We start from the raw sequence: 26,871 nt of genomic DNA, 5'->3' as shown, positions 1-26,871 counted from the left end.
TGGAACCAATACACAGTAGTGATTCTAAGACAGAAGGGAAGGGTTAAAAAAAATGGGGGTGGGGGAAGACACCTACCTTTCTGAAAGGCATAGACACTGTCCTTGTATTGGCACGTCAGGACAATGACCGTCCAATTCACACCATTCTGATGCTCCATCTCAGCCCAGGGCCTGGACCTGGGAAGAGAAGAAGCCCTCAGAAATGCTGGATTGAGGTACTCCTCCCTGGCCATGAGGGCTGGTGAAGTTGCCAGTTTCCCTGGCCCTAGGGCATTGCCCCTGTGTCCTCTGGGCAGCTGGATCTTTAGAGCTAGTGAAGATTGGTAATTACAGGAAACGAACCAACAAAGGCCAAGAAGCTGAAGATGAACAGTAGAAAGTCTCCTGTAGGAGGGGAAGCTAGGTGACTCAGGAAATACCTTGTAGGGAGGAAGGAAGGGAGGGAGGGAGGGAGGAAGGAAGGAAGGGAGGAAGGAAGGAAGGAAGGAAGGAAGGAAGGAAGGAAGGAAGGAAGGAAGGAAGGAAGGAAGGAAGGAAGGAAGGAAGGAAGGAAGGAAGGAAGGAAGGAAGGAAGGAAGGAAGGAAGGAAGGAAGGAAGGAAGGAAGGAAGGAAGGAAGGAAGGAAGGAAGGAAGGAAGGAAGGAAGGAAGGAAGGAAGGGAGGGAGGGAGGGAGGGAGGAAGGGAGGAAGGGAGGAAGGAAGGAAGGAAGGAAGGAAGGAAGGAAGGAAGGAAGGAAGGAAGGAAGGAAGGAAGGAAGGAAGGAAGGAAGGAAGGAAGGAAGGAAGGGAGGGAGGGAGGGAGGGAGGGAGGGAGGAAGTGGAGGAAGGGAGGAAGGGAGGGAGGGAGGGAGGAAGGGAGGGAGGGAGGGAGGGAGGGAGGGAGGGAGGAAGTGGAGGAAGGGAGGAAGGGAGGAAGGGAGGGAGGGAGGGAGGGAGGAAGGGGAGGAAGGGAGGGAGGGAGGAAGGGGAGGAAGGGAGGAAGGGAGGGAGGGAGGGAGGGAGGGAGGGAGGGAGGGAGGGAGGAAGGGAGGAAGGGAGGAAGGGAGGGAGGGAGGGAGGGAGGGAGGGAGGAAGGGAGGAAGGAAGGAAGGAAGGAAGGAAGGAAGGAAGGAAGGAAGGAAGGAAGGAAGGAAGGAAGGAAGGAAGGAAGGAAGGAAGGAAGGAAGGAAGGAAGGAAGGAAGGAAGGAAGGAAGGAAGGAAGGAAGGAAGGAAGGAAGGAAGGAAGGAAGGAAGGAAGGAAGGAAGGAAGGAAGGAAGGAAGGAAGGAAGGAAGGAAGGAAGGATAGATGTCCTGCAGGGCTAGGATACATGTGGGCTCTCCAGAGCTAGCCTGGTGCCCAAAAAGCAATACAATACAACCTCATTCTCTGACTCCATGAAACAATACAAAGTCCAAGTATACCTCTTAAACACCTTGGAAATGTCCCCCAGTCCCCTAGAGGTAGCCCTCCAAACACAAACTTCCATTTCCATCTGTGTCACCCATTTGCTGTGACTTGTTGCTGGGGCCCTGAGATCACTGGTCCTCCCCTGAAACCCTCCTCCATGCCAGATGCTATGCTTGTATCTCTGGTAGGGGTCAAAAATCAGGAGCCCTTTCGGTCCTGTGCCCAGAGCTTGGAGGAGGCACGTGGGGGAGCCAACCACCTGTCTGGCTCTGGTGGCCAGCCCTTGGGAAACAGTGGTTCAGAGCAGCAGCCACCCCTCATTAGTGTCCTTCTCTGCCTCTCCTATGGTTAAGGCTGAAATTAGACCTCCATCCACCAGCCCCCCAGCCCTCACCCCAGTTCACTGCAGCTCTTACAAAATGTCTGCATTGGGAACTGAATTTTTCCTGTTTCCCTAGAAAACCCTAAAAAATGTCACCCCCTGGCTCCTGAGGCGGAAAGGTTTTCTGGGGAACTCTTCATGCTTCTTCCCTCAGGACAGTGCAGGCAGGGGATGGGGATAGGGATGGAGGAGAGGCACCAGGGACAAGATCTGCCAGGCGTCAGGGTGTGGAAGGGGCAGCAAGGAGGTTGTAAAGGGATCTGGGAACCAACCCAGATTCTCAGTGAAATCCTCCAAGACACTTTCAAAGTCTGAACTGAGTCCAAACTGTCTCCCTGGCTCCTTCAAGACTTGGCTCAAATCCCACCTTCTGCAGGTTCTTCCTGGTCCCCCAGCTGTTGGCGCCTTCCACTTAATCAGTGTGGTCTTACATGTACATACACATGAGATATGTATCTTATATAGACATGCATGTTGTCTCCTCCATTTGAATAGGAGCCTCCTAGGGATGTGAACATTTTTACCTTTTTATTTGGATCCTCAGTGCATGTAGTAAGTACTTAATCAATGTCTGTGACCTGATTAGGTTCACAGCAAGGTGGTACAGTGGATAGAGTGCCAGCCCTGGAGTCTGGAAGACCTGAGTTCAAAACTTGCCTCAGACACCTAAAAGCTCTGTGACTCTAGGAAAGTCACTTAACCCTGTTTGCCTCTGTTTCCTCATTTGTAAAATGAGCTGGAGGAGGAAATGGCAAACTAGATGTGTAACCCTGGGCAAATCACTTAATCCTGTTTGCCTCAGTTTCCTCATTTGTAAAATGAGCAGGAGAAAAAAGTAATAAACTAGATGTGTAACCCTGGGCAAATCACTTAACCCTGTTTGCCTCTGTTTCCTCATTTGTAAAATGAGCTGGAGGAGGAAATGGCAAACTAGATGTGTAACCCTAGGCAAATCACTTAATCCTGTTTGCCTCAGTTTCCTCATTTGTAAAATGAGCTGGAGGAGGAAATGGCAAACTAGATGTGTAACCCTAGGCAAATCACTTAATCCTGTTTGCCTCAGTTTCCTCATTTGTAAAATGAGCAGGAGAAAAAAGTAACAAACTAGATGTGTAACTGGACAAGTCACTTAACCCTCTTTGCCTCAGTTTCCTCATTTGTAAAATGAGCTGGAGGAAGAAGTGACCATCTAGATGTATAACCCCAGGCAAGTCACTTGACCCTAACCTCACTGCCCAGCCCTTACTACTCTTCTGCCTTGGAGCTGATCCACAGTGTTGATTCTAAGACAGAAGAGGGTAAGGGTTAAAAAAAACACCAGAATTCTTACCTAGGCTATATGACTGTAAGTGACCATCCTTTCATCTTCGATAAAAAGAAATGGTTTTTGTTTGGAAATGTTTGTGCAAATGGGAGCAAGGGAGTGGGGAGGCATAGTCAAGAAAAGTTCCTCTATCAGCAAATGGCTTCTTTAGTCACACTGACAGCTTTTCTCATTAGCAGCCCAACCTTCTGGTAAAAATAAGCTTCTCCAAATGTGTGAGGCTGGTCCTGAGAGAGCAGAGACTGTCTGTCTGTCCCTAGCACTGTGCCGGACGCCTTTCCATCCTGGGGAGAAGCTGCCAGGGTTTATGCTTTCTTGGCACAGCTGTCCAGAACCCAGGGTCACCTCTAACCCCTTAAATTACCTAATCATCTTTTTAAATAGAAATGTTGACGGAAAACCTTTCCCCACTTCCCTAAACAGAGTAGAAAGACTTTAAATGAGCCCTTTCTTGCTCAGTCCCAGAATCAACCTCCTGGGATTAAAGACCTTCCAGCTGGAACATCTCCGTTTCCCCTTGGTCATAACACACTAAACTCCTTAAGGAGAGAGCTGCTGTTGTTCAGTCAACTTTGTCTGGGCAAAGATGCTAGAGCGGTTTGCCATTTCCTTCTCCAGCATTTTACAGATGTGGAAACTGAGGCAAACAATGGCTTGTTAAGGGCAGAGATGGAGATAGAAAAATAGTACCCATCTAGGAAGTACATAGCTATTCTTCTTTTGTGCCAGGGTTTCAGGAACTCCTGGATACCCGAGAAAGTCCCAGCAGGATTAGTTCAAATCTAGCAGGTTCCCTCAGTTCCTGCAAGTTTGGAAGGGAAGAACTGAGGCTTTATCAACTTTCTGATCACCAAAAAGGGTCTTTCCCAGACTCAATCTCCTCCTTGAAGAAGGCTAACAGGATCCTGCTGAGAAAAACCAAGCTCAGCACGGAGAAAACCCAAGAAACCCTGGACTTCTACTAGATATAATAATGCTCATAACAATTTAGAATTGGATAGCCACAGTCACTACGAATGTTTCATTGCTACTAATGATATTCAGTTTGTCCTTTTCGGTGGAGTTTTCCAAACATCCCTCTGAATATCCCCAAATGACATTTCAGAGGGAAAATCACAAGTATCCCCTCCACATAGTGACTTTTCCCATCTCGGTTTTGAGATATTAAATGGGTAAAGACAGCTTTGTGGCTCAGTGGGTGGAGAGGCAGGCCTAGCGATGGGAAGTCCTGGGTTCAAATGTGACCTCAGAAACTTCCTCTCTGGGTGACCCTGGGTGAGTCATTTACCCCCATTACCTAGTCCTTACCGCTCTTCTGCCTTGGAATTAATATACAATATTTATTACAAGATGGAAGGTAAGGGTCTAAAAAAAATTAAATGGTAATTTTGGGGAAGTTTTGTGGAAACCACAGATGACACAGTATGAAATAGTTTAGAAACTCAGAAATACATAAACTATATGTATAGTATTATTTAATATCAACATATTATATCCTTTAGTATTATAATCATATAATTTCTTTTTTAAAGTTAAAATAAGTAAAAAATTAGCAAAAAGAACATGAAAACCAGCAGATGACCCACAAAAGCTAGAAATCTTGATATTGACCTACATAAAGTCTACAACCAAATACTTAACCCAAATCTTAGAATGAGGTACTATAAATACCCCATAAAAGAAAAAATCAGACTTCTTCTCTGGTACAAAGGGAGGGCCAAACAATTTTACATGGCCCTAATCCCCAAGACTGTGGAAGGGGTGCCTGTCCTCAAGAGAAGGAGAAGATCTCCTCTATTTTTTATTCCTTTTGGTTCCTTCAACACTCTACATCTCAGTTTTTACATCTGTAAAAATGGGCAGCTAGGTGCACAGTGGAGAGGGGCTTCAGACACTAGCTGTGTGACCCCTGGACAAATCATTTAACCCTGCTAGCCTCCGTTTCTTCATTTGTAAAATGAGCTGGAGAAGGAAATGGCAAACTACTCCAGCATCTTTGCCAAGAACCCCCCAAATTGGGTCACCAAGAGAGGGACTCAACAATAAAATGAGTAGAGGTAGATAAAGTGACTTCTGAGACTTTTATGAGTAAAGGTAGGGAGCTAGGTAGTAAAGGGGGTAAGGAGTCACAAAAGACAGTTTAAATGTGGTCTCAAACTAACTATGTGACTCTGGACAAGTCATTTAACTGCTCTCTGTCTCAGTTTCCCCAATTATAAAATGGAGAAAATAATAGCAACTACTTTCCAGGGTTGTGATGACCTAATAAGCCAACACTTGTACAATGGGCAAGCCTTAAAGGGCTGTATAAATAAATGCTAGTCATTATTAATAGATGGGTGCTTTGACGCAGATAATGAATACTATCAATAACCCCAAAGTAATTTCTATTTAGCTTTGCAACCTATTGTTTAGATTATTTGACTGTTGTGCAGGACGAGGTTTTGGAACGTATTGTATAGATTTTTTAAAATTAATAGATTTGTAAGTTTATTTTGCCTGCAAAAAGACTAGGTGAGCTTGTGGGATCCTGAGTGAACCTGGAAGTGACCTTATGGACTCTTCTAGTCCAGCCTTCCCAACGCGAAAAGACACACCTTATTGCCTCTCTCCGCTCCTCAAAAGAGGCTGTCTAAACTCCTTGAGGAAGCAAGGTCAGTGCCGGGGGTGGAGGTCAGCTCCATTTCCCAAAGGGAAGATGCGAAAACTGGCTTACGGAGATTGAACCACGTAGTAGCTCAGGTAGTAAATAGCAGGACCAGGATTTGAACCCAAGTGCTCCGCAGGGAGGAGGCAGCCTAGGAAGAGCAGGAAGTGGAACGTAGGCAGAAGACCCTTCCCCACCTGCCCACCCCAGCAGATAGGGTATGATCTGGGGGCAGCGGATCCGGGAGCAAATGTGGAGAAGGCAGAGAAAGGAGGTGAAGGTTGAACACTTTGCCCAGGGTCTGTACTGCCGGCGCTCTCTTCCACTTCCAGGTACAAACTTCTGGTCTGGAGAGAGACAGGTGACCCGGGTTCTGCCCTAGGAAGGCAGAGGAGGGACTAAAAACCCCGGGACTCGAGTATTTAGGCATTTCCCACTCGGGCTTCACTGCTTGCAGACAGCAGCCGGGATTCCCAATCCTAACTTCAGCCCCCACCACCATACGTACCTCCCACCGCCAGGTTCTGGGATGATTTAGCCCTTTAATTCCGTCTGGCTCCTCCGTCACTCACCCCGCCCCTCCCCCGAAAGAATCTTCACCGCGTATCTTGGGAAATGGAGTACTCCTCCACCTTCTGCCTTGACCTTGAACCCCCAAGGGCTTTAGGCAGCTGCCTTTGAGGAGCGGAGAGCGAGAATAAAGTGTGTTTTTTTACGTGGGAATCTTTCCCAAAGGGTTTCAGAGCTTGCCCAAAAGGGAGAGGGGCAGGAGAGGTTCCCTGGAGCAGACAATGAGACTACAACTCCCAGAAAGCCCTTTTCTTTAGCCTCCGCCCCAGAGCCTCGCAAAGAAATAAACCCCGCCCCCTGGGTTTGAGAGCTCGCGGGGCTTCCACGTTTCCCCCTAATCAGCTTCTATTTCCTAGACGCAGAAATTGCCCAAAATTCGGGATGCTTGGGGAATTGCTATTATAACACAGTTATTTTAAGCCTAGGACAACCCCCAAGGTCCACTTGTTCCCGCTTCATCAAAGCGCTTTGAGAAACTTGGGAGCACGCCAGCCGTGAAAAAGTCTAAATTCAGGCAGTAACAATGCCATTGAGCCCCCCCCCCCCCTTTTAGGAAAATTCCCGACCCCGAGGCAGAGGTTGGACTCTACCTAATGCTTCCTGTCATGTATAGCTATCTCTAGTAGACGTCTGACCCCTCGGGTTGAGGCAAAATTCAGTTTACTGGAAATAGTTCTGTCAAGCAACCTCAAACGTTTAAGCCTCAGTAGCTTAAAACTACTCTAAGACGTTTGGAACGCCCAGTATCCTGGCGTCGGAAGAAACGGGCATTAGGACCGGAAGCTGCGGAAAGAGCCTACCTTTTCTTGAGTCTTCTTCCCTCCACTTGGCTCCTCCTCCCCAACATGCCTGTGGAGCCGATGATTCCTCAGTATCTCCGTCCTCTGCTGCGACTCAGTTCTCTCTTGGCTCCTCCAAGGTGTGCTGAGAATGCCATGCATGTGCCAGCCTCTAATGCTCAGAATCTCTCTCTTCCCCTGTTTCCAGACAGAGCATCTTTCTCTATTTCATTTAAATCACTTCAGGGGTGATCTAGTCTCAGCAGACCGATCCTGTTCCTTCTCAGAAGTGATGGATTCTAACTGCTCGTGCCTAGTCCAGGTGTGTCCACATCTTATCTGTATGACTCCAAAAATCTCTTCCAACACCTCGGCTTCGAGTCCTCTTATTTTGATTACATACTGTTGCCCTAATGTAAATTTATTTGTTGTTCAGAGCATGACTCCATTTAGGGTTTTCTTTTCAAAGAGAGTGGAGTGGTTTGCCATTTCCTTCTCCAACTCATTTTACAGATGAGGAAATTGGGACCAACAGGGTGAAGTGACTTGCCCAAGGTCACACAGCCCGTGTTTGGAGCTGTATTTGAACTGGGGTCTTCCTGTCTCCAGACCTGCTGCTCCATCCACTTCACCACCTAGCTCCCCAAAATTGTTTAAGCTCTTCTTTATACTTTGATTTGATGCAGCGATAACATTTGTTTGATGTCAGGCCCTGTGCTGTGCCTTGGAGATACAAACATGACATGGGGAAAGTCCCTAACCTCAATGAACTTCTATTCGATTGGGGGAAAACCAGTATGTACCCATATAAGGAAATATATACAAAGAAATGTGGGTGAGGAGAGAGCAGAGGTCTAATATAAAGGGTAGCCTGTTCTCAATAGAACAGAGGGCACAATAAAAGGTAAGAGTGGGGGAGGGACATGAATGGGATGAGGATGATAGGAGTAGTAGGTATAAGGGAACAGGGAATGCTCATCAAGGAATGAGCAGGAGTTTGGGGAGTCGTAAGGGCCAGGCTGGAGCAAAGGAGTAGAATAAGGAACTCACAAGGCACTGGGGGGGGAGGTGACACAGTGAAAATAGTCTGATGGGGTAGGACAATTTATGTGAGAAAGAAGGGTTCTTTGGTTTCCACCCCTTGTCTAGTTTCCACTCTGCTCAGAATGAGCAGTAACTGGAACATCTGGCCCCTGCCAGATTAAACTGGCTCTAATTTACCTTTAGGTCTCCACCTAGGAAGAACGGTCTAGCTGGGAAAGTCCTGAATGGCTGTGAGTCAAAAGACAAGAGTTGGAGTGATAGCTAACTCCACAAATAGCCCTCACACCCTCACTGGATGACTTTGCAAGTCATTTTCCATTTCAGATTGCTCTGTGCTCAGTTCAAAGAGAACTCAGAGGTCTTCTCTAGCTCCAAAGCTATGGTTATGAGATTCAGCTAGAACCACTAGTTATCTACTAAGCCTCAATAGTTAAGAGCTAGATAGAAGACTGGACTTGGAATTGGGAAGCTTCATCTTCATGAGTTCAAATCCAGCCTCAGGCACTTTAGCTGGACAATTTGCTTAATCTTGTTTGCTTCAGTTTCCTAATCTGTCAAATGATAGAAGGAAATGGCAAACCACTCCAATATCTTTTCCTAGAAAATCTCAAATGGGGTCAAGAAGAGACAATAGATAGCTTGCCTCAGACATTTACCAGCTATGAGTGTATAAAGTCACTTAATTAACATTGGCTTCAGTTTCCTCAACTGGAGACAATATTTGTAAAGTGCCTGGCACAAGGTTAATAAATCCTTGTTCCTTTCCACCCTCTCCTTTTCCCCTAGTCCATCCATTCCCAAGGTGATCTCCCCATGAAAGTGTTGGCTTATCCCTGGGAGTGGAGGCATTCTAGGAGATACTAATAGTGGATGATTAAGAGAGCTGCATATCCATGGGTAATCAACGGCTATCTGCAAAGGCTATGCAGGGAAAAATCATTGTTTGGCACCTGATTCCATAAGCTGAGTACAGTATAAAATACTTTGTGGGGGTGGAAGAGCTGCATCCCTGTATTGCTTAAGTCTTAGAGCAGAGGTTCCTAACCTGAAGGCTGAGAACTTGGCTTTTAAAAATAGATAACTAGATTTTAGTAAACTTGCCTTTCTTTGTAAGTCAATGTATTTATAGACACTATTCCAGGAAGGGACCCTGAGCTTCAGCAGACTGCCAAAGGAGTCTATGACCAAAAAAAAAAAGGTAAAGAATCTTTGTCCTAGAGGGTGCCCTTCTTCCTTCCCAGAGCACTACCTTTCCCCTCCCTCCCCAGACCCACTGTGCTTCTCACATCTCCTACCCTATACTTTTTCCTCTAATCTCAGCCTTTGTTGCACCTACCTGAACTTCCCCCACCCTCCCTCCACTTTGCCCTTTCCACATATGCTCCCAAATCAAAACCCCAGGAGGCTTTGGGAGAAATGAGGAACTATTATTTGGAGTGCTGTTGCAGCAATGCAGTTTTTCACTAGCCTGCAGATGCATATCTGGATGTGGGTCAAGAAAAAAGCTGAACCTGTGGTTTTTGAGACACTTGAAATTGAAGTGCATCTAGGTTAGGATAGTTTCTTGGTGGCCTTTGCTCATTTGTATTAGTGACATGGAGGAGATGGTCTAGATCAGTGATGGTGAACCTTTTAGAGACTGACTGCCCAAACTGCAAAACGTGGAGAAGGGAAAGGGAGCAGCCCTGCCCCTCATCCCTCTGGCTTTCTAGTAATGAATTCTGGTGAACTCTGAGCTGGGGCTACAGTGTGTGTATCCACAGAGAGGGCTCTGTGTGCCCCACTCTGGCATACTTAGTTTGCCAACATGGGTCTAGAGGACCTCTCAGGGTCTCTGCCAACCTGAGGACTCAGTGACTCATGACGAAAGTTTTAGAAGGCAAGATCATCAATCTAGAGCTGGCAGGGATCTCACAAACCACCTAGTCCTGTCTTTTCATTTTTACAGGAAAGGAATCTGAGGCTCAGGGAGGATATTGGATATATATTGGATATAGGGAGGGTATTGGCAACAGGTCATGGATGAAGACAGGAAACAATACAAGAATGCTGAGGGGTGTGGGAGTGGGATAAAGAACTAGGAAAAGACAGTTCTCCAGAGAATAAATTAATGCTATCCATAGTCATATTAATAAAAAAACACTCCAAATCACCTTTGATTAGAGAAATGAAAAGTAAAACAACTCTGAGATACTACTTCACACCTATCATATTGGCTAATATGACCAAAAAGGAAAATGATAAATGATGGAGGGGATGTGGGAAAATTGGGACACTAATGCATTGCTTTAGTTTCAGAAAAACCTGGAAAGACTTACATGAACTGATGCAAAGTGAAGTGAGAAGACCCAGGAGAATAGTGTATTCAGTAACAGAAATAGTATGTGATGATTAGCTGTGAAAGACTAAACTATTATCAGCAAAATGAGGTTCCAGCCTTGTGTAACATTGTGTAACCACACAGTCAGAGAAGGAACTGCTAGGCTCTGATTGCAGATCAAAGCATCAAAGTGACAGCTTTCACTTTATTTCCATCATGAGTTTTTTCTTGTATGTGTGATATATGTCTTCTGTCACAGCATAGGGAAAATGGAAATATGTACTGAATGAAAGCGCTGCTATAACCTATATCAGACTATTTACTGCCTGGGGGGTGGTAGGAGGTAGAAGAAGGCAGGGAGAAAATCTGGATTGCAAAATGTCAGAAAACAATTGCCAAAAATTGTTTCTACATGTAATGGGGAAAAAATGGTTTTAAGTTTAAAAAACCATCTAGGAAAGCAGATTTCCCCCATACTTGAAGTGATCATGAGATCATAAAGGAATTCAAGAAACTTTAGCCTTGTGAGAAGGATTCCCCTCATGGAAAGGCTTTCTCATTTAGAAGGGAATCTTAGGGGATTCTTGTTGAAGATTGTTTAGGAGTTGGACTAGGCAACCTGTATGGCCCTTTTAAACTCTTTAGTTTCATGTGTTTATAAACAACTTCTTTGGTCTTAAACAATTGAAATAGAGACTCAAGAAACCCAGGCTTGAAAATCCAAAGCCACAGACATTCCCTGGACCCATTACCAGGTACTTCTCCATCAGCACTTTTCAATTCTTATATACATTTATAGTATACAGGGTCTATTGTGAGCATCAGATTGCTGGAAGCATGTGGGAAATGTGGGTTTGGATGCCTTCCTTCTTTGGGAAGTCGAGCCCAAGGCAAAGAGCTGGAAATAATCATAATCAATAATAACTGACTTTTACACAGTCTCCTTAAAGTTTGCAGAGAGTATCAATAATCTCACTGGGGCTCCATCACAACCTCGTGAGGTATCTAAGTAGCACAGTAGACACTGGGTCTGAAGTCAAGTTTTGGATTTAAATACCACTTCTGACATTCACAAATTTTGTGACCTTTTGTCCAACTCTTCATAACCCCATTTGGGGTTTTCTTGCAAAGATACTGAAGTGGCTTGCCATTTCCCTCCACTCCATTTTACAGATGAGGGCACTGAAGCCAACAGTTAAGAGACTGGTCCAGGATCACACAGCTAGTAAGTATCTGAAGTCACATTTGAACCCAGGCCTTCCTGACTCCACACCTGCTACTTGGAGGCCAAAAAGAATTATCTTGTATTTTTTTCATATACTTAGAAATAAATATATATATATATATATATATATATATATATATATATATATATATATATATATATATATATATATATGTTTGTATGTCATTTCACCAGACAGAATGAACTTCTGAGAGCAAACACTGTTCCTTTTTTTTTTTGGTATTTGTATCCTCAATACCCAGAACAATGCCTACTACCTAATAAATGCTTTTGAATTGATTGATTCATGTCTGATCTTACACTGGCACAATGAATGGCAAGTCAACAATTCTGGAGAATTGTGAAAAGATAAGCCTTAGACAAGTCTTAACCTTTGTTAAAGTTAAGGTGAACTTTGGGGAATATTGTGAGATAAAACTGGCCCAGACCCGGTACTCAATAACCCAACAACTTTGGGGGCTTCTGAACCTTTCTGACAGTCTGGAGAAGCCTGTGGATCCCACCTCAGATGAATGTTTTTAAATACAGAAAATTAAATATGTAGGATTATGAAGGAAATCAATTACGTTGAAATAAATTAACAAATTCTTTTTTAGTTCACAAACCCCCAGGTGAAGAACCTTGGCTCTATTTGTATGATCTCTTGGTTCCTAGAGAAATACAGGGACAAAAGTAGGTGTTGAGTTCATAGAAAGCTATGTCCTCGCTATTCTCAGGGAAAAAGTTTGAAACTGCAGATGTCAAGTAAAGAGGAAAACCCAAGAAGGAGGTGCTGCTATCTGCGAACTAATTTACAGGGGGATGGAGGACAAGAGCTGTATGGGGATGGCTTCATTCTGTCCAGCCTCCAATAGACATGTTGCTTTCATCCAGGAGCAGGGCTCATTCAGGACAACGAAAAACAACTTTCCAGATCAACCACGTGGTCAGGGTCAGATTCACCCACAGGACAATTGGGCTTTTGCCCAGAAGACTAACAAATAATTTTTTCCTTTTTGTACCTGGAAAGCCGGAGGGTGGAGGGGGAAAAAACACAGAGTTCTCAATCTCTGAGGAATTCTGCCCAGTGCTCTGGTGTTCTGGGAATTTGTTGGGATTGCACCTAGTGCTTTAATAAAAGAACAACCCTCCCCCAATATTATCTTATTTGTTCCTCACAACAGCCCTGTGAGGCAAGTACTCATCTTATCCTCATTTTGCAGAAGAGGAAACTGAGGCCAACAGAGATTAAATGATTTACCCAGGGTTATGCTGTTCAATTATGTCTAACTCTACCATGACCCCATGAATAAAGTCCTGATAAAGCCCATAAAGTTTTTCTTGGCAAAGATACTAGAGTGGGTTGCCATTTTTTTTTCTACAGATGAAGAAGCAAATAGGGGTTAAGTGACTTGCCCAGCATCATGCAGCTAGCATTTTTTTCTCTCTCTTTTTCTTTCTCTTCCTTCCTTTTCTCTTTCTTTCTTCTTTCTTTCTTTCTTTCTTTCTTTCTTTCTTTCTTTCTTTCTTTCTTTCTTCTTTCTTTCTTTCTTTCTTTCTTTCTTTCTTTCTTTCTTTCTTTCTTTCTTTCTTTCTTTCTTTCTTTCTTTCTTTCTTTTCCCTTCCTTCCTTCCTTCCTTCCTTCCTTCCTTCCTTCCTTCCTTCCTTTCTTTCTTTCTTTCTCTTTCAGTCTCTGAGGCTGGATTTTAACTCAGACCTTCCTGACTTAGTGGTCCATTCACTGTACCCCCTAAGTATATAATAGCTCTGTATACATGTCTGTGGCTGGATTTGAATTTAGGACTTTCTGACTCCAGGCCCACAGCTCTATCTATTGCATTAGCAACTGCTGTGAAAGGTAGCATGGAATAGGGACAGAACTCTAGAATGACAGACTCTAAGACTTGGATCAAATCCCACTGCAGACACTATGTGATCCTGGGCAAGTCACTTAAGCCTTAGTTTGCTCATTCGTAAAAAGAAGGGTTGGAGTTCGAGGCTCCTAAGGTTCCTTCCAGCTGAAAATCTATAGTAGAGGAGAGCCATATAGGAGAGGCAGTGAAGGTTTCTCAAGGAAAGAGGAGACAAGGGCTGGAACTGGCTAGCTGGCAGGATGGAAGCCATAAAAGGAGGGGTAGCCCGGACACTAGGATGCGAGAAGACCGCTTAGTCAGGACCTGATCTTCCAAGGCTGAGGCTCGGCCTCCCTAGGAAGGTGAGGGGGGACGTGTGGAGGCTTTTCCGTTTCTACTGAAGGGAAATGGAGACCGGAGCAGGTCGAGTTCAGCTTCCGTCCTCCGATTCCTTCATTGAGGGCTCTTCTTCCCAGATGCCTCTTTTGCAGCAGGGGAGCGGCCCCAGCCTAGAGCCCCGGCCTCATTCACTCCTCCGTCCAATCCAGCTTTCAGAACTCCGGGCACCCGGCCAAGGCCGGCTCCAGATTGCTTGGTCTTTGTGGGTTAGATCTGATTAGTTTTCCCCCTGCTCCTCACTCCCGGCCGAGAGGCCTGGGTTTGGGGGGAACGAGCCTGAGCCCAGGCAGCCACGGGTGGGCTGGGTCGGGATGGAGACACCTCCGGGAATGAAACCGTTCGCTCTTTCCGCGCACTCTCGGCTCCCTCCCCTGGGCTGGGCAGCAGCAGCTGGACAACAGCTGGTGGCCTTCCGAGCTGAGCCGCCGGCCCCCAAGCCCCGCCAAGTTTGCCTTTCTACGCGTCGGTGCTCTCAAGCCTGCCGGGGGACGCAGGGACCAGAGGAATGTCTCGGTGCATTGCAGAGCGCTCGCCACAGTAACTTCATTTCACATCGGCTGCCCAAAGATGAAGGCATCCTCTCCCCCCTCCCCCGCACCCCGTCCGCGAGCCGAGGGAGGGCAGGGGAGATCGGCATTCTGGGAATGGCGGTTCCTCAGCCCCCTTCGCCTTCCTTTACCAGGAGACCCCTCCAAAGGCAGATATACTACAAGGCCCACAATACCGACCCCTGGCCCGCGCAGCGCCCTGGGGGTTGTAGTCCCCCTTCTCCGTTTTCTGTGGTCGCTTTAGGGCCGTCCGGGGACCCAAACTCCATTTCCCAGCATGCCCGCAATGGAGAGGGAGGGGGAGAGGAGAGGACGGACTGGTGCGGGGTGGGGGGTGGGAGGGGGCAGGAGAAGGGTACGAATAGGGAGGGGGCAGCCAGCCCTGACTCCATACCCCGAGCATCCAGCCTTCAGACCCGCGCCGGGGGTGGGGGGGGGGGGTGGAGAAAAGGGAAGGGAGGGGAGGGTGGGAAGGGGACGGAAGGCGACGGCGGCTGCTCACCCAGCCGAGGAAGATAGGAGGGAGGAGCAGAAGGGAGGAGGAGGGAGAGGAGGAGGAGGAGGAGGAGGGAGGGGACTCTCACAGGCGGCGGCGGCGGCAGCGGCGAGCGGAGGGGCCCGGCGGAGCTAACGGATCTGGGGCGCAGGCGGCTGTTGCTGCTGCTGCTGCTGCTGCTGTTCCTGTTGGGGCCAGGGCAGCTACTGCAGCCACGACCACGGCTACGGTTACAGCCGGGAGGTAACAACGGCTGCCTGCACCAGCACCCCTAGCATCTGAAGAAGGAGGAGGACGCGGCGGCGGCGGCCACGGCGGGGATGGCACCCAGGTACCTGGGCGGGGATGCGGGCGGGCGGCGTTGAGGGATGTTGGCGCCCGGAGCCCCGGCTTTGTCCCTACCCTCGGCAACTTTCCCCTCGGGGACCCGCGCGCCGGGATCCCAGCTCGGGAGCCACGTGGGGGGAGGGGGCTCGAGGAGGAAGGGGAGGCGCCCCTCCCCCGACCGCTACCACCGGAGCGGGCAAGCCCCTGCCCAGCCCGCTCCCCAGGGATCCGAGTTGCCAAGGTGACGATCGTCCCCCACCCTCTTCTCATTCCCCTCCCCCAACTCTCCAACACACTCGCAACCTCCCTTCCCACTTGGGGCATCTGGCTGCTTGGCCTTGCCAAGGCTTCCAAAGTCCTTAAGCAATGGTTTGGGGTCCAGCCCTGTCTTGACACGACTTGACAGCTGATCTTCCTGGGGCGGGGGAGATGAGGGAGAGCAGGACTGCTCTGTCCCCTGGAAACTCGGCAAACTCCCAGAGATGGGAAACGGCTCAGCCCCGGAGCCTCCGACTCTCATTCCATTGTTGTCCCCGGTACTCGGCGCTCCTCTGGAAGCAGATAAAACTTGTTAGACCCAGTTGTGTTGGGTCTAGTTTTTCCGCTTCTCGCCTTGCTTTCTAGCCGCTGGTTTCTCTTCCCACCCCATCCCCCAGGCCTCGGCGCTCCCCCGTCCCTCTCCTGGAACCTAGTTCTCACTTCTCTGGCCTACAAGTAAGTCGCTAGCGCGTCCTTTATGTGCCCAAGCTTGCCTTTCGGTTCCTGTTCTGGCTCTTCTCCCGACTCCCCAGCCTGCCTCTCTCCCAGGCTCCGAGCTGAAAAGGAGGGGAGGAGGAGCCCAGGGGAGCCCTTGGCAGCTTTTTGTCCTGGCCCCTTTTCCCCACTACGGTCTGGTCTGTGTGGAAGTGGCCTCCCAGAGTAGTTCTTAGTGGGGGGGGGTTCACTCCTCCGGTGCCCGGACCCTGCTGCAGGGAGCTCATTCCACCCCCTCCCCCTTCCAGGTGGGATGGGAGGGTCCCTAGAGGCCGGGGGCCTGGGGGGAACCCCTCATCTGGAAGCGATCAGGCCGTGGCACCCGGAGGAGGGCCAGGTGGCTCTGGGGGGAGCCTAGCCTCCTGGGGCTGACTGGCCCACTTCTGGAGGGATGCTTGCAAAATGCTTGGAGCTCCGGAGCTGTAGGCGGTGATCTCTGTTCTGGCAGCCGTTTTAGAGCTGAAGAAGCAGGTTGAGGCCCCCAGAAGTCCCTCCAACCTGGGCTGAAGCACGCCTCAGCCCCAGGTCTGCCGGGTGGACTGGGGGCATTTCCTTTCAAGTGCACGTGATGGGGTTCAGTCCTGAACCCCAGCAGAGGTGGTTTGGACTTTGTTTCCATCTTCTTTCCTTTTGTTTTGCTGCTCTGAGCCTGCGAAAGTCCTCTAGCCTGTGCCCGCTCTCCCTATCAGTCATTCCCGCCCCTCGCTCAGTGTCCCGGGAGGGGCCTGGCCGGCTCTCCGAGGCACTGGGGAGTTGGGCTGCGTCCTGAGCAGACCAGAGGGGCCCCTCTCCCTCCATGGCAAAAGCTACACTCCTGTAACCCGAGAGTGAAGGGAGTCAACGGTTGGGGACCGGGTGTCACATGCATGTTTCCTTTGCAGAGAAACCTCCCTCCTCTGGCCTTAGGTGTGCGAATGCATGAGTGGATGTCTTTTCAGGGGGGGCAGGCTTAGCCTCAGCCCAGTCCCCAAGGCCGCCTGGCTCACTAGTCCCCCAAAGTAAGCACACGCAGACACACAGCCTGTCCCTTTGGCCAGAGACCGAGGGCTTCTCAACAGGAACAGGCAGCCTTCGCCTGAAGCTGCCGGTGCCTTATTGATCTTAGCAGTGGGGGACTGACCTCGGGTTCCCTTTTGCTCGGTTTCCAACAAGAGAAAATTGGGGGCTAATAAGATCAGGGGGGCTAAGGCTTGGGGGAGGATCCAGGCAGAAAGCAGAGAAGCAGATCCTTTCTCAGAGTTCCTCATGATGGCAGATGAGGAGCCAGTTCAGCTGAAGAGCGGTGGGGAAGAGAAGGAAGGAATTCCCTGGCTGGAGAAGTGGTCTCCTGCCTCCCTTCCTTCCACCTCGCTTCCTCTGGCCTTTTCCTCTGGCCCCCGTGTCCCATTGTTCAGCTGATAGCAGGGATGTTGGAAATGCTCTCAGGCCCACCCAAGCAGCCATAATCTTTCAGAAATTCAATGTTGACAGTGAAATCCCTGGACAAAATGAGCTCGGAGCCCCTTAGGAGGAATCTGAATTAAAAGACCTTGGGACTAGAGGAGCAGATAACGTTGCTCTTCTAGAAGGCCTTCAAGTTCAGGAAGAAATCCAGGCTTTTTGCAAAAGGAGGCTATGGCTCCTCGGGGCCCGAGGGCTCATGCCTGTCCAGTGGCCTCTTATTAAGCCAGCACAGGTGGGTGACCTGAAACAAAGGGTCACTGAGCAATTGCCAAGGGAGTCAGAACATCTGGAAAAGGATGAACATTCACTGGGACCGCATTGAATCCTCTGATGGTTAGGATCTCTTGGCCTGGGAGGGGAGTAGCTTGACACCCAACTATGCCTGCCCACTGAGTTTGACTCCCATCTTGCAAGTCTGGGTGGCCTCCCTGTGGTGAATTACTGGGACTTGTGTTTAAGCATTGTTTTTAGAAACTGCTGCCTTTTGTTTTTACATCACATTCATTTCTGAGTGTTCCCCTCCCACCTCTCTTTCCCAGGGAATCTTCCCATGCTCTAAAGATTAAGAAACATTTTTAAAAAACTCAACTGTTGAACAAAACCAATCAATGCACCAGTGGTTCCATATCCTTCATTCCCCCTTTCTGTAGTGAAGGGAAGAAGGTGCATTTTCTCATTTGGGCCTAGCCTGGCCACTCTAATCATTTCATTGTGTTTGTATTTCTCAAACCCCTTTCCATTGACCTCATCTTATTCTTACAACATCTCTGCCAGGTACATAAGGTAGAATAGTCTTATCCTTAGAATCCCCAGGCAGGGAAATTAAGTAACTGACCTCCTGTTTCACACAGAAGGACCAGGACAAGTGCCTGGCCCTGATATTCATGCCATTTCCTTTCTTTCTTTCTTCCTTTCTTCCTTCCTTCCTTCCTTCCTTCCTTTCTTCCTTCCTTCCTTCCTTCCTTCCTTTCTTTCTTTCTTTCTTTCCTTTCTTTCTTTCTTTCTTCCTTCCTTCCTTCCTTCCTTCCTTCCTTCCTTCCTTCCTTCCTTCCTTCCTTCCTTCCTTCCTTCCTTCCTTCCTTTCTTTCTTTCTTTCTTTCTTTCTTTCCTTTCTTTCTTTCTTTCCTTTCTTTCTTTCTTTCTTCCTTCCTTCCTTCCTTCCTTCCTTCCTTCCTTCCTTCCTTCCTTCCTTCCTTCCTTCCTTCCTTTCTTTCTTTCTTTCTTTCTTTCTTTCTTTCTTTCTCTTTCTTTCTTTCTTTCTTTCTTTCTCTCTTTCTCTCTTTCTCTCTTTCTTTCTTTCTTTCTTTCTTTCTTTCTTTCTTTCTTTCTTTCTTTCTTTCTTTCTTTCTTTCTCTCTTTCTCTCTTTCTTTCTCTCTTTCTTTCTTTCTTTCTTTCTTTCTTCCTTTCTTTCTTCCTTTCTTCCTTTTTTAAATTAATTGATTTATTTTTTAAAATATTTTTTAAAAACCCTTATCTTCTGTCTTAGAAGAGCGGTAAGGGTTAGCCAATGGGGGTTAAGTCACTTACCCAGGGTCACACAGCTAGGAAGTATCTGAGGCCAGATTTGAACCCAGGACCTCCCATCTCTGGACCTGGCTCTCCATCCACTGAGCCATCCAGCTGCCCCCCCCCCCCCCCCCCCCGCCATGCCAGAGTTTCTGCATGGCTTACCCTAAAGGTCTAGGGCAGCTAGATGGTGCAGTGGAAAAAGCACTGGGCTTAGAATCAGGAAGACTCTTCTTCGGGAGTTCAAATCTTGCCTCAGACACTTACTAGCTGTATAACCCTGGGCAAGTCACTTAACCTTGTTGGCCTCCATTTCCTTATCTGTAAAATGAGCCAGAGAAGGAAATGGCAAAGCACTCCAACATCTTTGCCAAGAAAGCCCCAAGTGAGCTCATGAAGAGTCAGATACAGCTGAAAGAGCTGAACAACAATACCTTCAAGGCTTCCAGACGAATGTGGGATCGCCCTTTGAGGCGGTTCTCCCCTGGAAACCGGCAGCCCGATGAGTTCCACGTTCCCTGGGCTGCCATAATGCTCAGGGTTTTGTGTCCCTGTGTTTGTGGCGATGGCTGACGCCTTTCACCCTAAAGAAGAGCTTCCTGTTTAAACCTGAGACTTAAGGACAACTGCTGGACAGATAGCCGCTGGGCTCTGAATACGAGGGAGTTTAGACCTGTCGTTTCACTGTCCATCTCCCTCTACCAACGGCTGCTCCCCTACCATTTATGATCGTAGCGCATCGTCCAGAGCCTGGACTGGCCAGGGATCCCCAGGCGGCCTATATGACAGGTAGGGTGGGAGATGGGAGTGTGTGGGATGCTGCACGACCGCCAGCCCTTTTCAAACTGCAAATCCACCCTCGGGGTCTGCCCGCCACCCAACCTTCACCTGTGAGTCCAAAGAACGGCGGCATGCCCAGGGGCCGCGTGCCAGTAAAGCAGGCTGAGCGTCAATGGCTGGCCCCAAACTCAGTGGTGAAATAGGAGGGTGTCTTCCGGGGGGGGGGGGGGAGACTTCTGGGGGGGCTTGGACCCGAAGGGGCTAAAGCAGGCACCAGGGAGCCCTTGAGCGCGTTCAGACGGCAGAGAAGCCCAGGCCATCCGCTTCATTCTGGGCGAGCTAGCTGTCCTGACTTTTTTCTTGCCCCCGAATTCTGATGACTGTGGAAGCGAGAGTGAGGCTGATGACTTTGAGCTACTCTGCCTTACTTAAATCCCACTCCCTGCAGAGCTGAGGTATCGCCCGCGCTGTCATTGGCCCCCTTGAAAACCAAGGGCGGACCAGGGACCAGGACGCATCCGATGTTAATAAAAGGCTTTAATGATGCAAAGTGTTTTTTAAATCTCTTTTGATCCTGACCACAATTCTCTAAAAAGTCAGTCCCTAAATATTCTGTGCCCGGCACAGGGTAGGTTAAAGAAAGAAGCTGAGGTTTGAGAGATCAGGAGCGGGCCTAACTAAGGTCACCCAAGGAAGGGTGAGAGATAGGGCTTTAGGAGACCAAGACCTTTTGCCTCTGGACCAAGGAATGCCCTCGGCAGCGGTTGTCGGGGGCCTCTTTCCCCCACTCTCTTTCTCTTAAAATTAAGTTCTCTAGACATACCCGTCCCCTCCTCATAATCCCAACGGACTCATCCAATTCCTGGGGGGAGGGGAGGTTTCAGGGCCTTGATTTCCCCATTTCTATATTGTAGACTATTAAGTGATACTAAAAAGGGGTTGGCTCTTGAACAAAACAAGGTAAATGACATTTGACAGAGAGGGAGCCTGTGACTCGCCGGCTCTCTGAGGGAAATTAAGTTTTCATCCAATTTCATTCTATTATCTAATAAATAATTCCACTGTGCTTCTGGTTACTTATTAGTAGCATGTTATATGCAATTATAAATGGGTATAATTAGAATTTCATCAATGGATCTTTGATGTTACCAGTACAAATATCTTTCACTGGACCCCGGGGATAGGCAGGGTTTGGGGTGACCCCAGTTTTCCAACTGCCTTTGGGGCCGAGGAGACCTGTATCAAGGTGCCTCATACACTCCCCATTCTCTGCTTTTTTGTCTTTTTTGTTTTCTTTAAATATAATTTTCTTTTCTTTTCAGTTTGCATTCTCCCTCCTTCCTCCTCTTCCCCTACTCATTCCCAGATCCACTTACAACAAGGTGCATCCCAAATAAGGAAATAGATAGGAGGAATGAGAACTATCTTCTGAGGGATGAGGTCAGACCCACCCCCACTCCCACCCCCCACACCAGGAGGTTTTCATCCTGATGATTGCCCAAGTGCAAAGCCAGCATTTCAGGGACCAAATGGTATCTTAGCATGATGTTAGGTGCACCGAAGTGCTTAAAACACCGTTCTGTTTAGAATCCTAAAGCTCAGAGATGGAAGGGCCTTAAGGGATTATCTAGTGTGCATATCTGGCTTCTGTACAGCAAAGTACAGTTACCTTGTTTTGCCCGTGAAGCTACTGAGACTCATAGAATGTGTGTGTGTGTGTTTGAGACAGAGAGAGAAAAAGAGACAGAGACACACAGAGAAAAAGAGAGACAGAGACAGAGCAAGTGAGACAGAGAGAAAGAGACAGAAACAGAGAGACAGAGACAGAGCAAGTGAGACAGAGAGAGAAAAAGAGACAGAGACACACAGAGAAAAAGAGAGACAGAGACAGAGCAAGTGAGACAGAGAGAGACCGACACAGAGAGAAAAGAGACAGAGACACAGAGAGAGACAGAGAGAAAAAGAGAGACAGAGACAGAGTAAGTGAGACAGAGAGAGAAAAAGAGAGAGACAGACACAGAGAGAAACAGAGAGAAAAAGAGAGACAGAGACAGAGTAAGTGAGACAGAGAGAGAAAAAGAGAGAGACAGACACAGAGAGAGACAGAGAGAAAAAGAGAGACAGAGACAGAGTAAGTGAGACAGAGAGAAAAAGAGAGAGAAAGAGACAGAGAGAAAAGAGACAGAGACACAGAGAGAGACAGAAAGAAAAAGAGAGACAGAGACAGAGCAAGTGAGACAGAGAGAGAAAAAGAGAGAGACAGAGACAGAGAGAAAAGAGACAGAGACACAGAGAGAAACAGAGAGACAGAGAGAAAAAGAGAGACAGAGACAGAGTAAGTGAGACAGAGAGAGAAAAAGAGAGAGATAGACACAGAGAGAAACAGAGAGACAGAGACAGAGCAAGTGAGACAGAGAGAGAAAAAGAGAGAGATAGACACAGAGAGAAACAGAGAGACAGAGACAGAGCAAGTGAGACAGAGAGAAAGAGAGAGACAGAAACAGAGAGACAGAGACAGAGCAAGTGAGACAGAGAGAGAAAAAGAGACAGAGACACACAGAGAAAAAGAGAGACAGAGACAGAGCAAGTGAGACAGAGAGAGACCGACACAGAGAGAAAAGAGACAGAGACACAGAGAGAGACAGAGAGAAAAAGAGAGACAGAGACAGAGTAAGTGAGACAGAGAGAGAAAAAGAGAGAGACAGACACAGAGAGAAACAGAGAGACAGAGACACAGAGAAAAAGAGAGACAGAGACAGAGTAAGTGAGACAGAGAGAAAAAGAGAGAGAAAGAGACAGAGAGAAAAGAGACAGAGACACAGAGAGAGACAGAAAGAAAAAGAGAGACAGACAGAGCAAGTGAGACAGAGAGAGAAAAAGAGAGAGACAGAGACAGAGAGAAAAGAGACAGAGACACAGAGAGAAACAGAGAGACAGAGAGAAAAAGAGAGACAGAGACAGAGTAAGTGAGACAGAGAGAGAAAAAGAGAGAGATAGACACAGAGAGAAACAGAGAGACAGAGACACAGAGAGAGACAGAGAGAAACAGAGAGACAGAGACAGAGCAAGTGAGACAGAGAGAGAAAAAGAGAGAGATAGACACAGAGAGAAACAGAGAGACAGAGACACAGAGAGAGACAGAGAGAAACAGAGAGACAGAGACAGAGCAAGTGAGACAGAGAGAGAGAGAGACAGAAACACAGAAACAGAGACAGAGCAAGTGAGACAGAGAGAGAAAGAGAGAGACAGAGACAGAGAGACAGAGAGGAAGAAGAGGGGCTAAGAAGAGAGGGGCACATAAACCCACATTCATCCACACAGGGGCGGAAGGAGGGTTAGAAAGCATGTCTCGATCTATAATACAAAGATTGTCTCTAATGCTGCACCACCAACACAAAGTCTTTTAGAAGAAAATCCCAAGCATTCCTGAGGACTAGCCCTAACTACCCACTCTGGGAAGTCAGTGTGTTAGGGACCAGTGGGAGTGCTTTGGTGCTTTGGAGGGATCTCTCCCTGCCTTGGGATTAGGGGGGAAGGCGGGAGAGTGAGGTGTCTACCTAGGGCTCTAGATAAGGTTTCACTGAAGTTATCCAGTCTACAGGTGGTTGGAGACACTTGGGCATCTCAGCCAGAACCAGTAGCTAATAACATCCCCCAGGCCTGCCCACTGGCTTTCTCTGGGACCAAAAAGTAAATAGCTAATTGGTCCTAAGGGAGCTGGTTGGGTGAGGAAAAATCAACAAGTTATTTATTTGGGGTGACTACAATGGGTATTTTGGGGGAGTGGGTAGAGGAGCAAGAAGACTTATCTTCCTGAGGTCAAATCTAGCCTCGGATGCTTACTGGCTGTATGTCCCTGGGCAAGTCACTTCACCCTGTCTGCCTGTTTCCTCATCCATCAAATGAGCTGGAGAAGGAAATGACAAACCAGTCTAGTATCTTTGCCAAAAAAACTCCAAATGGGGTCATAAAGAGTTGGGCATGCCTGAAATGACTGACCGTCAACAGAGAAACAGGAACAGAAAGCTAATTATGAGAACTAGGCATGCACTTAGTGTGATTTGGGGGATAGCATGGGCATGTGTGTGTGTTGCAGTTTGTGGAAGGGGAACTAGAACAGCCAGCCAGCCTCTGGGGCCATGCTCTTAATTTCCTCTCTGTTTAGAACTCCTTGTCTCCTCGCCCAGCCCATTTCTTCTTCTGTGGCTTGATCCTTCTTGTGCTTCTTGTTCTTCTTCTGTGGCTTGATCCTTCTTGTCTCCACCTTCCCTCTCCTGCTAGGGGAGAGCTGGGCCATCTGTAGTTTGGTTGCTGCCCCCTCCCTCACCCCCACACCTCAAGTTCAGCTGGAACTACTCCTTCAAAATGCATCTAGGAGCCATGGAAAGACAAGGCATGCTGGCTGTTGTTCTCTTTAGCTAGAGAGAGTGCAGAGTAAGGGGTTAATGAGCAAGGTCAGTGGAGGGAACAAGAAGCCCCAGCCTCTACTTAAAAAACAAAACAAACCTCTTACTTTTCATCTTCATCATCAACCAATTCTGTTATTGGTTCCAAAGCAGAAGAGTGGTAAGGACTAGGCAAATGAGTTAAGTGACTTACCCAGGGTCACACAGCTAGGAAGTGTCTGAAGCCAGATTTGAACCCAGGACCTCCCATCTCTAGACCTGGCTCTCCATCCACTGAGCCACCCAGCTGACCCCTCCCAGCTTCTTTTAAGATTCTTCTTTACTTCCCCTACTTCCTCAGATCTCTTGAGTTCTGTAATGTCTTAAATGGGGCTAGGGAAATGCTTACCAGCTTTAACCTGCCTCTGTGCACCCCTAAACATCAAAGACCCAGGATCTTAGGCCCCTAGAGAGCCTTGGGTCCTTATCGTTCCCTGCTGCTGAAAAGGGAAGTTCCCTCCCTGATTGTCTAGACTCCCACATCCTGTGTATGCTACCACCCACTAGGCTCAGAGAGGGTTGCTGGGAGAGGAGGAGTGTAGAGAAGAATGGAGAAGAGGTGAGGGCAAAATATGGGTTATCTCAGTAAAGAAGGGGAGAAAGGAGGTATGGCTGTTAAATTGGAGATGCAATAGACTAACCCGTGGAGGTAAAGCAAGGAATGGTAAAGGAGAGACCAACCCAGTTAGCATTCACTCAACATAAAAGAATAGGGGGTGGAGGTAGGAGCCGATCAGGAAATGGGGGGCCCTCAGAAGACTCAAAAGCTTCTGGCCAAAGTCATCATTATTTGATGAAGAAATGTCTTCAGGATTCAAAAATCCCAATGACCCATCACTGTGGCAGAGGTTGAAGAGAGTTTCAGTAGTGTCTTCTATTTGATTTCTGTGACAGAAGACTTGTCAGGGAAGCCAGTTTCATAATTTCAAATCTTGTGTTGTTTTTTTTTTAAATTTATTTATTTAATTTTCCCATGGTTCCATGATTCACGTTCTTTCTCTCCCCTCCTCCCTCTCCCCTCCCAGAACTAATGAGCAATTTCACTGGGGGTTTTACATGTGTCATTGATCCAGACCTATTTCCATATTATTAATGTTTGCACTAGAGTGATCATTTAGAGTCTACATCCCCAGTCACATCCCCATCGAACCATGTGATCAAACAGTTGTTTTTCTTCTGTGTTTCTTTTCCCACAGTTCTTCCTCTGAATGTGGTTAGCATCCTTTCTCATCAGTTCCTCTGGATTGTTGTGGGTCATTGCATTGTTGCTAGTAGAGAAGTTCTTGGGTTTTTTTAAACCCTTACCTTCCGTCTTAGAATCAATACTGTGTAAGGACTAGGTAATGGGGGTTAAGTGACTTGCCCAGGGTCACACAGCTGGGAAGTGTCTGAGGCCCTATTTGAACCTAGGATCTCCCATCTCTAGGCCTGACTCTCAATCCACTGAGCCACCTTGCTGTCCCCTTGTGGAGTTTTTTGGTGAGCTTTCTTTCTGGCTTGATCCATCTTAGCACTTCCTGTGAGACCCACATTTGTACAACTCCCAGCTGTGGTGAGAGGGCTGGTGGGCATGCTGTGTTTGGAGAATCAACAAGGGTCAAAGCCCCCAGCTGGGAAGCAAAACAAAGAAGGAGGTTATTTGGCTCTTTCAAAAGACATTAGAAAAGGAGCAGCCCATTTGTGAAATAACATGCAGAATATGAAGCTCTCACAGGGAAAATCATAACTTAGAAGGGACCTCAGAGACTCTCTGGTTCAACTCTCTCCCTTTAGAGGTGAGGAAATAGCACTTCTGCAGCTTGGAACCTCTTATCCCTACTCTGTCCTGCCAGAAAATGGTAGCTCCAAAATAGAAAGAATAATAATAATTAATTCAAGAAAGAAAGAAAATGGTAGCTCCATTAGCCTAGTGGGGGACTGGGGAATGGTTAAAGTTGTGGATGTAAACTCTCAGTCTTCACTAATAGGAAGACGTCATCAACAAGACTTATTTATTATACTTATTGGTCCTCAGTTTGTAAAGAATAATTTAGCGTTGTGACCTAAACTATGATAATTATTTGGTCACCATGGATATCCCAAATATAATCAGCTGGAAATTTATGGTGATTTAATTGATATAGTGGAAAGAAATTAAGAAGAAGGAAGAAGGGAAAGGGTGTAGGATTTCTTCTGCCTGGCTAGTGCCAGGTGGGAGACCAGAAGCTCTAGGAAGATAAGATTTTGAAGAGTAAGGAGAAAAGGATCAGCCTGAACTCCAAAGGGCTCAGCCAAGAGGCCTGAACCTGAATCAACTCAAGGGCAAACTCACCGCCAAACCCAGACAATAGCTGCCACCACGCCAAGATGTTGGAACGCTTAGCATGCTGCCAGCCAGAGTCGCCTCTCCGGGGAAAGAGAGAGCGAGAGAGCAAGTGACGTGCCTTATATAGACAGTTTTACGTCACTTTCCTGCATCTCATCTGTACCAATGATAGCTTAGCTTGACTTAGGACAGCTCAGGGGTCTCTCTGCTTTTTCTGCACATGTCTGTTGAAGGCCATTTCCTCAGATAATTAAATCTTTGAGTATGGTTCAGGCACCCTGACCTTGTTAAACTAAGTAGGGTGGAGAAATGTAGAGTTACCATGACTTGATTCT

General features: G+C 47.6%; 2 protein-coding genes across 7 annotated transcripts in view; one reads left to right on the top strand and one right to left on the bottom strand.

Moving 5' to 3' along the window:
- Positions 1–15,515, bottom strand: part of FCSK (fucose kinase) — a 36,311-nt gene extending 20,796 nt beyond the window's left edge. Inside the window, exons 1-3 of one of the 6 annotated variants that reach the window (XM_056824597.1) lie at positions 6,251–6,615; positions 5,693–5,893; positions 77–177 (exon numbers count right to left, since the gene is read on the bottom strand). In XM_056824597.1, coding sequence (XP_056680575.1) covers positions 77–158 — 82 coding nt within the window. In that variant the 5' untranslated portion in view covers positions 159–177; positions 5,693–5,893; positions 6,251–6,615. Of the gene's footprint in view, positions 1–76; positions 178–5,692; positions 5,894–6,250; positions 6,616–7,112; positions 9,384–15,064; positions 15,197–15,311 lie in introns of those variants that run through there. The other 5 variants (XM_056824599.1, XM_056824588.1, XM_056824592.1 and 2 more) reach the window with 5 other exon arrangements.
- The window catches only part of ST3GAL2 (ST3 beta-galactoside alpha-2,3-sialyltransferase 2), a 61,278-nt gene continuing 49,573 nt past the window's right edge, over positions 15,167–26,871 (top strand). The window contains exon 1 of the mRNA XM_001362558.4: positions 15,167–15,307. The gene's annotated coding sequence lies outside the window, so the exon portion shown is untranslated. The remainder of the gene's footprint in view (positions 15,308–26,871) is intronic.

Source organism: Monodelphis domestica, chromosome 1, assembly GCF_027887165.1.
Source record: "Monodelphis domestica isolate mMonDom1 chromosome 1, mMonDom1.pri, whole genome shotgun sequence".
Classification (NCBI taxonomy): domain Eukaryota; kingdom Metazoa; phylum Chordata; class Mammalia; order Didelphimorphia; family Didelphidae; genus Monodelphis; species Monodelphis domestica.
This window is presented reverse-complemented; position numbering and strand designations above follow the sequence as displayed.